Source organism: Ranitomeya imitator, chromosome 2 (assembly GCF_032444005.1).
Source record: "Ranitomeya imitator isolate aRanImi1 chromosome 2, aRanImi1.pri, whole genome shotgun sequence".
Classification (NCBI taxonomy): Eukaryota; Metazoa; Chordata; class Amphibia; order Anura; family Dendrobatidae; genus Ranitomeya; species Ranitomeya imitator.
The window spans coordinates 378,381,229-378,396,483 of NC_091283.1; the positions used below are offsets into that span (position 1 = coordinate 378,381,229).

The window sequence follows — 15,255 nt, forward strand, 5'->3', positions numbered from 1 at the left end:
GGGTGCAGAACAAGTGGCTAGAATATGGTACACAAAGCAACAAGAAGAGAAGCCACTCAACAAATGTTTGCACACCACCTGATACGTATCAAAAAGGAACAACTTTAATGGGTAACACAACAATAAAAACAATACAACAGAACTCCCCCCGTCAGGTCCATAAAGCTCATAAATATATATATACAGTTAGGGCCAGAAATATTTGGACAGTGACACAAGTTTTGTTATTTTAGCTGTTTACAAAAACATGTTCAGAAATACAATTATATACATAATATGGGCTGAAAGTGCACACTCCCAGCTGCAATATGATAGTTTCCACATCCAAATCAGAGAAAGGGTTTAGGAATCATAGCTCTGTAATGCATAGCGTCCTCTTTTTCAAGGGACCAAAAGTAATTGGACAATGGACTCTAAGGGCTGCAATTAACACTGAAGGCGTCTCCCTCGTTAACCTGTAATCAATGAAGTAGTTAAAAGGTCAGGGGTGGATTCCAGGTGTGTGGTTTTGCATTTGGAAGCTGTTGCTGTGAGCAGACAACATGCGGTCAAAGGAACTCTCAATTGAGGTGAAGCAGAACATCCTGAGGCTGAAAAAAAATAAAAAATCCATCAGAGAGATAGCAGACATGCTTGGAGTAGCAAAATCAACAGTTGGGTACATTCTGAGAAAAAAGGAATTGACTGGTGAGCTTGGGAACTCAAAAAGGCCTGGGCGTCCACGGATGACAACAGTGGTGGATGATCGCCGCATACTTAATTTGGTGAAGAAGAACCCGTTCACAACATCAACTGAAGTCCAGAACACTCTCAGTGAAGTAGGTGTATCTGTCTCTAAGTCAACAGTAAAGAGAAGACTCCATGACAGTAAATACAAAGGGTTCACATCTAGATGCAAACCATTCATCAATACCAAAAATAGACAGGCCAGAGTTAAATTTGCAGAAAAACACCTCAAGAAGCCAGCTCAGTTCTGGAAAAGTATTCTATGGACAGATGAGACAAAGATCAACCTGTACCAGAATGATGGGAAGAAAAAAGTTTGGAGAAGAAAGGGAACGGCACATGATCCAAGGCACACCACATCCTCTGTAAAACATGGTGGAGGCAACGTGATGGCATGGGCATGCATGGCTTTCAATGGCACTGGGTCACTTGTGTTTATTGATGACATAAGAGCAGACAAGAGTAGCCGGATGAATTCTGAAGTGTACCGGGATATACTTTCAGCCCAGATTCAGCCAAATGCTGCAAAGTTGATTGGACGGCGCTTCATAGTACAGATGGACAATGACCCCAAGCATACAGCCAAAGCTACCCAGGAGTTCATGAGTGCCAAAAAGTGGAACATTCTGCAATGGCCAAGTCAATCTCCAGATCTAAACCCAATTGAGCATGCATTTCACTTGCTCAAATCCAGACTTAAGACGGAAAGACCCACAAACAAGCAAGACCTGAAGGCTGCGGCTGTAAAGGCCTGGCAAAGCATTAAGAAGGAGGAAACCCAGCGTTTGGTGATGTCCATGGGTTCCAGACTTAAGGCAGTGATTGCCTCCAAAGGATTTGCAACAAAATATTGAAAATAAAAATATTTTGTTTGGGTTATGTTTATTTGTCCAATTACTTTTGACCTCCTAAAATGTGGAGTGTTTGTAAAGAAATGTGTACAATTCCTACATTTTCTATCAGATATTTTTGTTCAACCCTTCAAATTAAACGTTACAATCTGCACTTGAATTCTGTTGTAGAGGTTTCATTTCAAATCCAATGTGGTGGCATGCAGAGCCCAACTCGCGAAAATTGTGTCACTGTCCAAATATTTCTGGCCCTAACTGTATACATGCTGCATAAAACATGTGAATGTAAAGCAGGCTGCGTTCAAAAATAAGGTACCATATAGTATCACGTGAAACAATACCATAAAGAACCGGGCATCCAGAGGGTCTGGGCCCAAATGCCCCACAAGAAAGCTCAGAGGGGAGAGGGAGAAGGAGGACAACGCGCCCAACCCCCTCAAATAGGAGCCCCTAGAGAGCCTAAACGACTATAGCGTCTGGAGTGCAGATGCCTAAGACATTTAATAGTGCCGTATCCACCCTGTGAGGTGTGAGCAGGGACCACAATACCTGGGCACACGCTGCAGAAAGACCCCTAGGCCCCCACAAATGGTACAACAACAGCCATATAGTCACCTTCAATAGGAACAATAAACACGCAGCCACATGTGGAGCAGGACCGACACGAGGGAGGACCCAACGCGTGTCGCGGTTACACGGACCGCTTCGTCAGGGGGAAGTGCTTACCCTGGAGAAAATGTATCCTTTTATGCAGATGCCGGTGATCAGAATGCGCCGCACGTGTGCGCCGCCGTGGACCGGATGTGACGTGTCCGGAGGTGAAATGCCGCCCGCGCCTGCGCAGAAAGTGGTAATAGTTATGGAAGGGCAGATGTCTCTGCCCACAATGTTCCAATGCGCACGCGCCGGAGCATGGCCGGCGGTTCGCATCGCAACTCAAGCAGGTCGACCCCAGGTACACGTAGAAGGAGAGAAACATGATACTGTCACCACAGATAGAGGGGTATCTAGTATGTTTTGTTCGGCGGTATGATAATAAAGCGTTGTTTTTTGCCATGTTTTTTTTTTTCTTACGGTGTTTACTGAAGGGGTTAACTAGTGGGCCAGTTTTATAGGTCGGGCCGTTACGGACACGGCGATACTAAATATGTGTACTTTTATTGTTTTTTTTTAATTTAGATAAAGAAATGTATTTATGGGAATAATATATATATATTTTTTTTCATTATTTAGGAATTTTTTTTTTTATTTTGTTTTAACACATTTGGAAAATTTTTTTTTAAACTTTTTTACTTTGTCCCATGGGGGGACATCACAGATCGGTGATCTGACAGTTTGAACAGCACTCTGTCAGATCACCGATCTGACTTTCAGTACTGCAGGCTTCACAGTGCCCGCTCTGAGCAGGCTCTGTGAAGCCACCTCCCTCCCTGCAGGACCCGGATGACGAGGCCATCTTGGATCCGGGTCTGGAGCAGGGAGGGAGGTAGAGAGACCCTCGCAGCAACGCGATCACATCGCGTTGCTGCGGGGGGCTCAGGGAAGCCCGCAGGGAGCCCCCTCCCTGCGTGATGCTTCCCTGTACCGCCGGCACATCGCGATCATGTGTGATCGCGGTGTGCGGGGGGTTAATGTGCCGGGAGCGGTCCGTGACTGCTCCTGGCACATAGTGCCGGATGTCAGCTGTGATAGGCAGCTGACACCCGGCCGCGATCGGCTGCGCTCCCCCCGTGAGCGCGGCCAATCGCGTATGACGTACTGTCCCGTCGGTGGTCATAGGGGCCCACCCCACCTCGACGGGATAGTACGTCTGATGTCAGAAAGGGGTTAATATTATTAGGTAGAACAAATAACAGTTTAAAAATTTGGATAAACTTCTCTTAATGTAGATATCCTTAGTCCCATCCCGACACGTTAAACCCCCCACATACACATGTGAAGTAAAGGTGTTCATCAGGGGATCAATCATAATCCTGGGTGAAGAGCAGGGCTACAATAGGTCTCCTGCTGTCCAGGCTGCAAGTACACTTACGATTGATCCTCTGATGAACCCCTTTACTTCACATATGGAGGGTTAATGTGTCAGGATGGGGCTAAGGATACCTACATTAAGAGAAGTTTTTCCTAATTGTTCAACTGTTCCATTGCTATGGTCATGCTGAAAGCTCTTGTGAAGACCAACCTGAGACTGGTTTCATAGATGACACTGATTTTTTTTCTTCTTTTTTTTCTGCAATTCTGAGATATTTCCTTATAAAGTGCAAGCAATCCGATGATCACGGTTTGATGTTCTCTAAGAAATAGTTCCAATTAAAAAAATAAATTAATTAAAAAAAATTAATATATATATATATATTGTAGCATGGCTAAAGGGTGTGTAGTCGATGGGAGGTATGTGCCACATAAGTGCCTTGTTGCTATAATGTAGCCCGGAGTATTTCTTTCTTGCACATATTCTTGTATATATATGTATTTCAGGACCTGTGGTGATGTCAGACCACATGGCTAATCATGTGATGGGTTACTGGGTGTGGTTAGCTCTATATAAGACTGGCTAATGCTTTACACAGCAGATATGTGTGGAGGTGGGACCCTCCTGAGTGTGTTACGGCTTCAGGACTGAGCCGGATGAACTGGACACTTGTTTTTTCTTTGCCTGAACCAAAGGCTATTTGCTTTCTGTTGTTTTGCCATATGGTTTATGAAGCAATAAACCCAGTGAACTTTAAAGGAACACGTCTCCTGAGTGTCAGCCGTCGCAGCTGAGTGAGTGGAACCCCTACAATTGGTGGTAGAAGTGCTGGCAGCGGTCCCAGCAGAGACGTAAGTCCATTGCTTAATGTCCTGGGTCAAGTCTGTTGCAAGTCAGCAAGCATCGCCAGGGAAAATGGAGGACCTGCTGAAACACTTGGTTCAGTTGCAGTCACAGCAGGAGCAACGGCAGAGCCAGCAGGAACAAAGGCAGCAAGAGACCAACAGGCTGTGGATGCAGCAGATGCAACAAAGCCAGCAGGAGCAACGGCAGAGCCAGCAGGAGCAAAGGCAGCAAGAGACCAACAGGCTGTGGATGCAGCAGATGCAACAAAGCCAGCAGGAGCAACGGCAGCAGATGCAGCTTCTGGCAACCGCCATCCAGGGCAAGACGAGCGCCCTAACCCCAGGTCTGGCTGATGACACCCACGTCCGGAAGACGGTAAGACGCGCATTGCAGAAAATGACCCCCGGGGATGATGTTGAGGCATTCCTGACGGTGTTTGAGAGGGTCGCTGAGAGGGAAAAACTTCCGCCAGAGCAGTGGGCAGAGGTATTGGCGCCATACCTGACGGGAGAACCCCAGAAGGCGTACTATGACTTGACCTTGCAGGATGCCAAAGAGTATCACAAATTGAAAGCCGAGATTCTCGCACGTTTGGGGGTGACACTGACTGTCAGGGCACAGCGAGTTCACGGCTGGGCCTATCACCGGGACAAACCACCTCGCTCCCAAATGTTTGATCTGTTGCACCTGGTCCAGAAATGGCTGCAGCCAGAGTCAGCTACTCCTGCACAGATGGTAGAACGGGTGATGATGGATCGGTTTGTACATTCCCTCCCAAGGCCTATACAGTCTTGGGTTGCCCAGGGTGATCCCCAGAATGCCGACGAGCTGATCGGACTGGTTGAGAGATACCAAGGGTTGGAAGGCTCCTTCGGGAGGCAGCCCATGCCATACTGGGGGTCCCAGAAGGCAGCAGAGTCCCAAAAAGGCGTGGTGCGTCCAAGGTCACAAAGGGCGGGGGAGGTGGTGCCCAAGGTCCCCATGGGTGATGTTATTTGTTGGAAGTGCCACAGGCCAGGACATATAGCTGCCCGTTGTTCCCAAACCACTGAGCAGATGGACTGCAGCATGGGACGCCGTTGTTCATACTTTGCGTATCCAGCCTGCAGTGTCAACTCTCCGCCCAACGAGGGACCTCAAGCGTGTCCCGTAAAGGTGAATGGTCGAGCAGTAATGGCACTGTTAGACTCAGGGAGCCTAGTGACCCTGGTGAGGGCCACTTTTCCTCTTCACCTGCTCCCGGGAAAGAAGGTTGGAGTGCGGTGCATACATGGTGATGCAAAGGACTACCCTATGGCCAGGGTGGACATTGAAACGGCATGTGGCACTGAATCCCACATAGTCGGCGTCGTTCAGGACTTGTTGCACCCTATAATTATTGGCCGGGATTTCTGTTTGTTTTGGGATTTGTGGGGGAAAGGTTCTGAGCTCCCTAACAAGAGTAGGGAACCAATGAACCCTGGAGGGGTGTCGCCACACCCAGAGACAGACAGGTTTCCTTTTTGTGTTCTGGTTGGGGATGAGGAGGAAGTGTCCCCTGCATCTGACATTCTGGAGTTAGAGGTATCCGGTGAAAATTTTGGGACTGCCCAACATAGGGACCCCACTCTGAGGGAAGCCTTTAATAATGTCACAGTTATTGACGGGGTGGTACAGGAGCCGGGGGCAGACACAAGATTTCCCCATTTTCTGATGAGTGGGGAGTTGTTGTACCGGGTCACAAAAATAAGGGAGGAGTTGGTAGAGCAGTTGCTAGTGCCGGGTCCATATAGGCGGAAGGTGTTGGACATGGCCCATTCACATATCTTGGGTGGACACCTAGGGGTGGAAAAAACGCAGGAACGGGTTATGCAGAGGTTCTATTGGCCTGGGTGTCACCGGGAAATAGTGAACTATTGCAGGTCCTGCCCTACATGTCAGCTAACTGCTCCCACTCCTCATTTCCGGAACCCCCTTGTGCCACTGCCCATTATTGAGGTACCGTTCGAGAGAATTGCCATGGACTTGGTCGGTCCCTTAGTTAAATCAGCTCGGGGCCATCAGTATATATTAGTCATCCTGGACTATGCCACACGCTATCCTGAGGCAATTCCCTTGAGAAATTCTTCCTCCAAGAGCATAGCCCGTGAGTTGGTCCATGTCTTTTCCCGGACAGGTCTGCCAAAGGAGATCCTGACTGACCAGGGTACACCTTTCATGAGCAAGGTGATGAGGGAGTTATGCAAAGCCCTGAAAATCTCCCAGTTGAGGACCTCGGTGTACCATCCCCAGTCAGATGGTCTTGTTGAGAGATTTAACAAGACACTGAAGAGCATGCTGAGGAAAGCTATAGAGAAAGACGGTAGAGGCTGGGATTGTCTCTTACCCTATCTGATGTTTTCCATTCGTGAAGTTCCACAGGCCTCCACAGGGTTCTCACCGTTTGAGCTTCTATATGGCCGACATCCACGAGGACTCCTGGATATAGCCAAGGAAACCTGGGAAGCCGAAGTCACGCCCCACAGAAGCGTCATTGAGCATGTGGCCCTGATGCAGCAGAGGATTGCAAAGGTGATGCCTATCGTGAAAGATCACCTTCTCCAGGCACAAGAAGCTCAGGCCAGGGTCTACAACCGTTCAGCAAGAGTGAGGCAGTTCAATCCGGGAGACCGAGTTCTTGTGTTAGTTCCGACGGTGGAAAGCAAGTTCTTGGCCAAATGGCAAGGGCCATATGAGGTTGTCGAGAAACTTGGTGAGGTAAATTATAAAATTCACCAACCAGGAAGACGGAAACCATTCCAAGTTTACCATGTCAACCTCATCAAGCCGTGGCAAGAGAGAGAGCCGACAGTAACTCCATCGTTGTTAAGCAACCCAGAAGGTGAGGTTGGAGCGGTCACTATAGCAGAGTCGCTGTCGAAGACCCAGAAACAGCAGTGCCGGGAGTTACTCCAGAAAAACAGGGACCTGTTTTCAGAGTTGCCAGGACACACGAAGGTCATAGAGCACGAGGTTCTGACAGAGCCGCATGTGCGGGTGAACGTGAAGCCCTATCGTATTCCTGAGGCTCGTCGGGAAGTTATCTCCAAAGAGGTGAAGCGTATGTTGACGCTTGGAGTCATTGAGGAATCCAAGAGCGGTTGGTCGAGCCCAATTGTCCTGGTCCCAAAACCTGATGGAGAGTGGAGGTTTTGCAACGACTATCGGAAGTTGAATGAGGTCTCCAAGTTTGACGCTTATCCCATGCCCCGCGTTGATGAGCTCATCGAAAGGCTTGGGCATGCCAGATATATATCCACCTTGGATTTGACAAAGGGGTATTGGCAGATCCCCATGGCACAGGAAGCCAAGGAGAAGACGGCCTTTTCGACACCTGATGGATGCTTCCAGTATGTCCGGATGCCGTTTGGCCTACAGGGAGCTCCGGCGACCTTCCAGAGGGCTATGGATAGAGTCCTTGCACCCCATAAGGCCTACGCTGCTGCGTACCTAGATGATATCGTCATCTTTAGCCCGGACTGGGAGAGTCATCTGGAGAAAGTCCAAGCGGTGTTTGATGCTATAAGAGAGGCCGGATTTACAATAAACCCGAAGAAGTGTGCCTTGGGTAAAGAAGAAGCTAAGTACCTTGGATACATAGTGGGTCATGGAGAAATAAAACCCCAAATCAGTAAAGTGGAGGCAATTCAAACATGGCCAAAACCAGTTTCCAAGAAGCAAATTAAAGCCTTCCTGGGAATCGTGGGATATTACAGGAGGTTCATCCCAAACTTCGCCACGATGGCTGCGCCTCTGACTGACCTGCTAAAGGGGACAAAATCAGTAATGGTTAAGTGGTCCGAAGAAACAGATTCAGCCTTCCAAGAAATGAAAGAGGCTTTATGTAAGCAACCCGTTCTGATGGCCCCAAACTTCAAGAAAGAGTTTATTCTTCAGACAGATGCCTCAGATGTTGGGGTGGGAGCAGTCCTTTCCCAAGAACTACATGGGGAGGAGCATCCTGTTCTCTATCTGAGTAGGAAGCTGTCCTCATCTGAAAAGAACTACTCAGTCGTTGAGAAGGAGTGCTTGGCCATAAAATGGGCAGTGGACACATTACGGTACTATCTGCTGGGACGTAAATTTAGACTGATATCCGACCATGCCCCACTTAGGTGGATGAGGGAAACAAAGGGTAGAAATGCTAGAGTCACCCATTGGTTCTTAGCCCTGCAGGAGTTCAGTTTCCATGTGGAACATAGGGCCGGAAAGCTGCACGGTAATGCGGATGCCCTATCAAGAATCCCTTGTTTAGTGGGGGAAAGTGCCAAGCCCCACGGCTTTAGGCAGAGGGGGGAGGTATGTAGCATGGCTAAAGGGTGTGTAGTCGATGGGAGGTATGTGCCACATAAGTGCCTTGTTGCTATAATGTAGCCCGGAGTATTTCTTTCTTGCACATATTCTTGTATATATATGTATTTCAGGACCTGTGGTGATGTCAGACCACATGGCTAATCATGTGATGGGTTACTGGGTGTGGTTAGCTCTATATAAGACTGGCTAATGCTTTACACAGCAGATATGTGTGGAGGTGGAACCCTCCTGAGTGTGTTACGGCTTCAGGACTGAGCCGGATGAACTGGACACTTGTTTTTTCTTTGCCTGAACCAAAGGCTATTTGCTTTCTGTTGTTTTGCATATGGTTTATGAAGCAATAAACCCAGTGAACTTTAAAGGAACACGCCTCCTGAGTGTCAGCCGTCGCAGCTGAGTGAGTGGAACCCCTACAATATATATATATATATATATATATATATATATATATATATATATCAGTACAGACCAAAAGTTTGGACACACGTTCTCATTTAAAGATTTTTCTGTATTTTCATGACTATGAAAATTGTACATTCACACTGAAGGCATCAAAACTATGAATTAACACATGTGGAATTATATACTTAACAAAAAAGTGTGAAACAACTGAAATTATGTCTTATATTCTAGGTTCTTCATAGTAGCCACCTTTTGCTTTGATGACTGCTTTGTACACTCTTGGCATTCTCTTCATGAGCTTCAAGAGGTAGTCACCGGGAATGGTGGAGCGCCCCCGTAGGGCAGTGGGGTACTCGGTACCTGGTCTTTCGGTTCTCAAGGGGGATGTCACGGTGGCTGACCCGGTCCGTGGCCCTCTGGAAGTCCGTTGTAAAAGGGAAAGGTCTTTAAAGGGATAAGTTCGTGATGCTACCTGTGGTATTCGGTCAGGGTGACCAACGCTGCTTAGGGGTCAGCTGGGGTGATGTTATGGCAGCTAGATGGTATACCTTCCCACTGGTGAAGTACGTCCCCAGGGCTTCCCAGTGTGTAGATGGTGAATGGTGTAAGGTGCAGTGAAGAACGAGGACACAAGGTTGCAGTCTCTTTACCTTTACTGAAGGCTTCAGCATCCACAGTCCAGGGTAGGGACCACAGGGTAGGCAGAGTCCGGCCGGTCTGAAGGCAAATCCAGAGTCCCCTTATCCAGGTGGAAATCAGTAGCCTTCCTCTAGCGCCTGGGTGTTGTAGTACCTTACTGCTGAGCCTCTCATAAGGACCTCACAACTGTTGTAGGTGTTCTAGATATTATGACTCTTTCTCTGTCCCCCAGATGGATAGGACAAACCCGTATGACTGGTGGCCTGAGGCTTTTTACAGGGACTCTAGCACGCCCCGGCCCCCACAAGTTGCCACCGTGCCTCCTGGGTATAGGGCGGATCAGTAACTTGAAATTAGCTGTCCTGCCGGTCTCTTGAGCAAAGCATAAAGGACTGTTGCTCCCTCGGTGTTCCGGCTACCGGATTCTGCACCTCAGGAGGCAGCCTGTGCAAGGCAGAACTCCTTCTGATTTCCTCTCCTTTTGCTATGACTTCTTCTCACTCTCTACAATACAGTTCTCTGTTCGTGTCTCTTTCTTAGGGGCTGCCGCACGTGGGGCAGGCGCAGCTCCGTGGCCTTCCGTCTAGGCCTCTGACAGGATCCCACCCTTGTCAGGGACCAACTACCTGAGCAGAGCTCAGATAGCACCTAACTGGGAGAAGCCCAGCCAGCTTCTGACTAACCACTATCCAGACCACCAGTTTTACCTAATTGTGAAGAGTGCCCTAATAAAGAGGAGCATAGCTCCCCCTTGTGGGCTGGAGTATGAAACGTGTTGTATGTTGGTGTTACCTGGTAAAGAGACCTCCTTTATTGCCCTCAAGCGTAATATCACTCCCCCCTAGAGGAGAATGATATTACTGCAACAACCAGGACCCTGGGGCACTGCAATGGTCTTCCAACAATCTTGAAGGAGTTCTCAGAGATGCTTAGCACTTGTTGGCCTTTTTGCTTTCTCTCTGCGGTCCAGCTCACCGCAAACCATCTCGATTGGGTTCAGGTCTGGTGACTGTGGAGGCCAGGTCATCTGGCGTAGCACCTGATCACTCTCCTTCTTGGTCAAATAACCCTTACACAGCTGGGAGGTGTGTTTGGGGTCATTGTCCTGTTGAAAAATAAATGATGGTCCAACTAAACGCAAACCGGATGGAACAGCATGGCACTGCAAATGCTGTGGTAGCCATGCTGGTTCAGTATGCCTTCAATTTTGAATAAATCCCCAACAGCGTCAGCAGCAAAGCACCATCACACCTCCTCCTCCATGCTTCACGGTGGGAACCAGGCATGTAGAGTCCATCCGTTCACCTTTTCTGCGTCGCACAAAGACACGGTGGTTGGAACCAAAGAGCTCAAATTTGGACTCATCAGACCAAAGCACAGATTTCCACTGGCCTAATGTCCATTCTTTGTGTTCTTTAGCCCAAACAAGTCTCTTCTGCTTGTTGCCTGTCCTTAGCAGTGGTTTCCTAGCAGCTATTTTACCATGAAGACCTGCTGCACAAAGTCTCCTCTTAACTGTTGTTGTAGAGATGTGTCTGCTGCTAGAACTCTGGCATTGACCTGGTCTCTAATCTGAGCTACTGTTAACCTGCGATTTCTGAGCCTGGTGACTCGGATAAACTTATCCTCAGAAGCAGAGGTGACTCTTGGTCTTCCTTTCTTGGGGCGGTCCTCATGTGAGCCAGTTTTTTTGTAGCGCTTGATGGTTTTTGCCACTGCACTTGGGGACACTTTCATAGTTTTCCCAATTTTTCGGACTGACTGACCTTCATTTCCATGATGGCCACTCGTTTTTCTTTACTTAGCTGCTTTTTTCTTGCAGTAATACACATTCTAACAGTCTGTTCAGTAGGACTATCAGCTGTGTATCCACCACACTTCTGCACATCACAACTGATGGTCCGAACCCCATTTATAAGGCAAGAAATCTCACTTATTAAACCTGAGGAGTGAAAACCATTCCCGGTGACTACCTCTTGAAGCTCATCAAGAGAATGCCAAGAGTGTGCAAAACAGTCATCAAAGCAAAATGTGGCTACTTTGAAGAACCTAGAATATAAGACATATTTTCAGTTGTTTCACACTTTTTTGTTAAGTATATAATTCCACATGTGTTACTTCATAGTTTTTATGCCTTCAGTGTGAATGTATAATTTTCATAGTCATGAAAATACAGAAAAATCTTTAAATGAGAAGGGGTGTCCAAACTTTTGGTTTGTACTGTATATATACAATTAGTTCCTCCAATAAAAGCAAAGAAACAATTTTAATAAAAAAGCACAGCTGGTATCGCTGTGTACATAAGTCTGATCTATCAAAATATATAAAATTACCCAGTTGGTATTTGCCATCAAGAGGAAAAAATTGAAAGGCCAGAATAAGACTTTCACTCCCCACAACTCTACCAAAAATGCAATAAGTGGTAAAAACATCATATCTACCTCAAAATGCTATCAATAAAAATGTTAGCTCACCAATTAGTAAATAGCCATACACTGCTCCGTTGACATAACTATGAAAACATTGCAGATCACTTGGAAGTTTTTGCTCATTTTCCTGTACATTAAATGATAAAGCAAATTGTGTCAACTTTGACAGTGAAGTTTCCACAATCAGTGATGGTTTGGGGAGCCATGTCATCTGCTGGTGTAGGTCCACTGTGTTTCATCAAGACCAAAGTCAGAGCAGCCGTCTACCAGGAAATTTTAAATTACTTCATGCTTCCCTCTGCTGAAAAGCTTTTTGGAGATGTAAAATTAATTCTCCAGCAGGACTTGGCACCTGTCCACACTGCCAAAAGTACCAATACCTGGTTTAAAAACAACAGTATCAATGTGGTTGATTGGCCAGCAAAGTCATCTGACCTTAACCCCATAGAGAATATATGGCGTATTGCCAATAGGAAAATGAGAGATACCAGACCCAACAATGCAGACGAGCTGAAGGCTGCTATCAAAGCAACATAAGCTTCCATAACACCTCAGCAGTGCCACAGGCTGATCGCCTCCATGCCACGCCGCATTGATGCAGTAATTGATGCAAAAGGAGCCCCGACCAAGTATTGAGTGCATTTACTGAACATACATTTCAGTAGACCAACATTTTGGATGTTAAAATCATTTTGTCAAGCTGGTGTTATAAAGTATTCTAATCTACTGATACAATGACTTTTGGGTTTTCATTTGCTGTAACCTATAATCATCAACATTAACAGAAATAACCACTTGAAATAGATCTCTCTATTTGTAATGACTAGGGTTGAGCGAAACGGATTGGTCATTTTCATAAGACGCCGACTTTTGGCAAAGTCGAGTTTCATGAAACCCGATCCGATCCCAGCGTGGGACCGGCCATGCGGAACGCGACCTTCGCGCCAAAGTCGCATTTCATATGACGCGTTCAGCGCCATTTCTCAGCCAATGAAGGAGGACGCAGAGTGTGGGCAGCGTGATGACATAGGTCTCAGTCCCCACCATCTTAGAGAAGGGCATGGCAGTGATTGGCTTGCTTTCTGCGGCGTCACAGGGGCTATAAAGGGGCATGCACGCCGACCGCCATCTTACTGCAGCTGATCTGAGCATAGGGAGAGGTTGCTGCCGCTTCATCAGAAGCAGGGATAGCATTAGGCAGGAAATATAAACCCCCAAACCGCTTGTGCTGTAGCGATTTCCACTGTCCAACACCACCTTTTCCTTGCAGGGACAGTGGAGGCTAGATTTCTGTGCATCAGCTCTATAGCTTATTAGGCTGCCTTATAAGGCTCCCTGATAGCTGCATTGCTGTGTGTACGCCGCTGTGCAAACCAACTGCTTTTTTCAAAGCACAAATCCTGTTGCACCTTCCTTTCTGCACAGCTATCTTGTTTGTTTGTTTGTGTGCAGCAGTCCTTTTTATTGCTGCCTGCCATACTTTTCTGAGATTACTGTAGGCAGATAGTAATTGTAGTACAGTCCCTTTTTTTTGTATATATCTTCAAGCCACTTTCTGCCCCTGAAACTGTGTAGTGTGAAACAGTGGGCCTGTATTTTTCTGCACTGTCCCACACCTAAAAAGGGAGATTTATATTGCCAATCAGTGCATCTGTGCCAGTCCAGTCTGTGGTATCTGTCTGTCAGTCATTTTCTGCCACCGATACAATACTGTAAAACAGTGGGCCAGATTTATTCACTAGTCTTCCATATAAAAACAAAAAGGGGAGATTAATATTGGCAAATCTGTGCATCTGTGCCAGTCCAGTCTGTGGTATCTGTCAGTCATTTTCTGCCACAGAAAATATACTGTAATACAGTGGGCCAGATTTATTCACTAGTCTTCCATATAAAAACAAAAAGGGGAGATTAATATTAGCAAATCTGTGCATCTGTGCCAGTCCAGTCTGTGGTATCTGTAATTTCCTGCCACAGAAACAATACTGTAAAACAGTGGGCCAGATTTATTCACTAGTCTTCCATAAAAAAACAAAAAGGGGAGATTAATATTGGCAAATTTGTGCCAGTCCAGTCTGTGGTATCTGTCATTTTCTGCCACAGAAACAATACTGTAAAACTGTGGGCCAGATTTATTCACTAGTCTTCCATATAAAAACAAAAAGGGGAGATTAATATTGGCAAATCTGTGCATCTCTGCCAGTCCAGTTTGTGGTATCTGTCTGTCATTTTCTGCCACAGAAAATATACTGTAATACAGTGGGCCAGATTTATTCACTAGTCTTCCATATAAAAAAAAGAAGGGGAGATTTTTATTTCCAGTGTGTGCAACTGCGTCAGTCCTGTTAGTGGCATATCTGTCAGCCACTGTCTGCCACTGAAACTGTGTACTGTAATACAGTGGGCCTGATTTTCCCTGCAGTCTCACACGCCTATAAAGGGAGATTTAAATTCACAACAATTTTGCGTCCACCTTGTAACTGGTTTTACAGTAAGAAATACCGTTTGTTAGTTTGGTTACATATTTCCAAGAATGGGGAAGTCTGGTGGAAGAGGTCGTGGCCGTGGGCGGTCATTGCCATCTGGTAATGATGGTAGTGGTGGTGGAGCATCAGGTGGTCGTGGGAAAAGCAATATAGCACCTAAGTCTCGAGTTGTTCAGCCACCGTCATCATCTGGCTACACAAGGCCTCGAACGCTCCCTTTTCTGGGAGTAGGAAAACCGCTTTTAAAGCCGGAGCAGCAGGAACAAGTTTTGGCTTTCCTTGCTGACTCTGCCTCTAGCTCTTTTGCCTCCTCTTCGGAAAGTGCAAAATGTAAAAGCAGCGCGTCATCAGTGGATGTTCCCGGTCAGGGACAAGTCGCTTCCTTGCGTTCTTCACCCAGAACATCAGAGAAGGATGCGTTAGGCGACACAACGGGTTACTCCATGGAGCTCTTTACACATACCGTTCCTGGGTTAGAAAGGGAAATTGTTAACAAGCCATGCCCATTACAACATGAATCGGACATGAAGTGCACAGATGCACAGCCACAGCCAGATTATTATGCTGTTCCTTTG

General features: G+C 46.8%; 1 protein-coding gene across 1 annotated transcript in view; it reads left to right on the forward strand.

Moving 5' to 3' along the window:
• Positions 1 to 15,255, forward strand: part of LOC138666619 (oocyte zinc finger protein XlCOF22-like) — a 39,576-nt gene that overhangs the window by 9,359 nt on the left and 14,962 nt on the right. Inside the window, exon 2 of the mRNA XM_069754817.1 lies at positions 7,201 to 7,513. Within this exon, the coding sequence (XP_069610918.1) occupies positions 7,201 to 7,513 (313 nt within the window). The remainder of the gene's footprint in view (positions 1 to 7,200; positions 7,514 to 15,255) is intronic.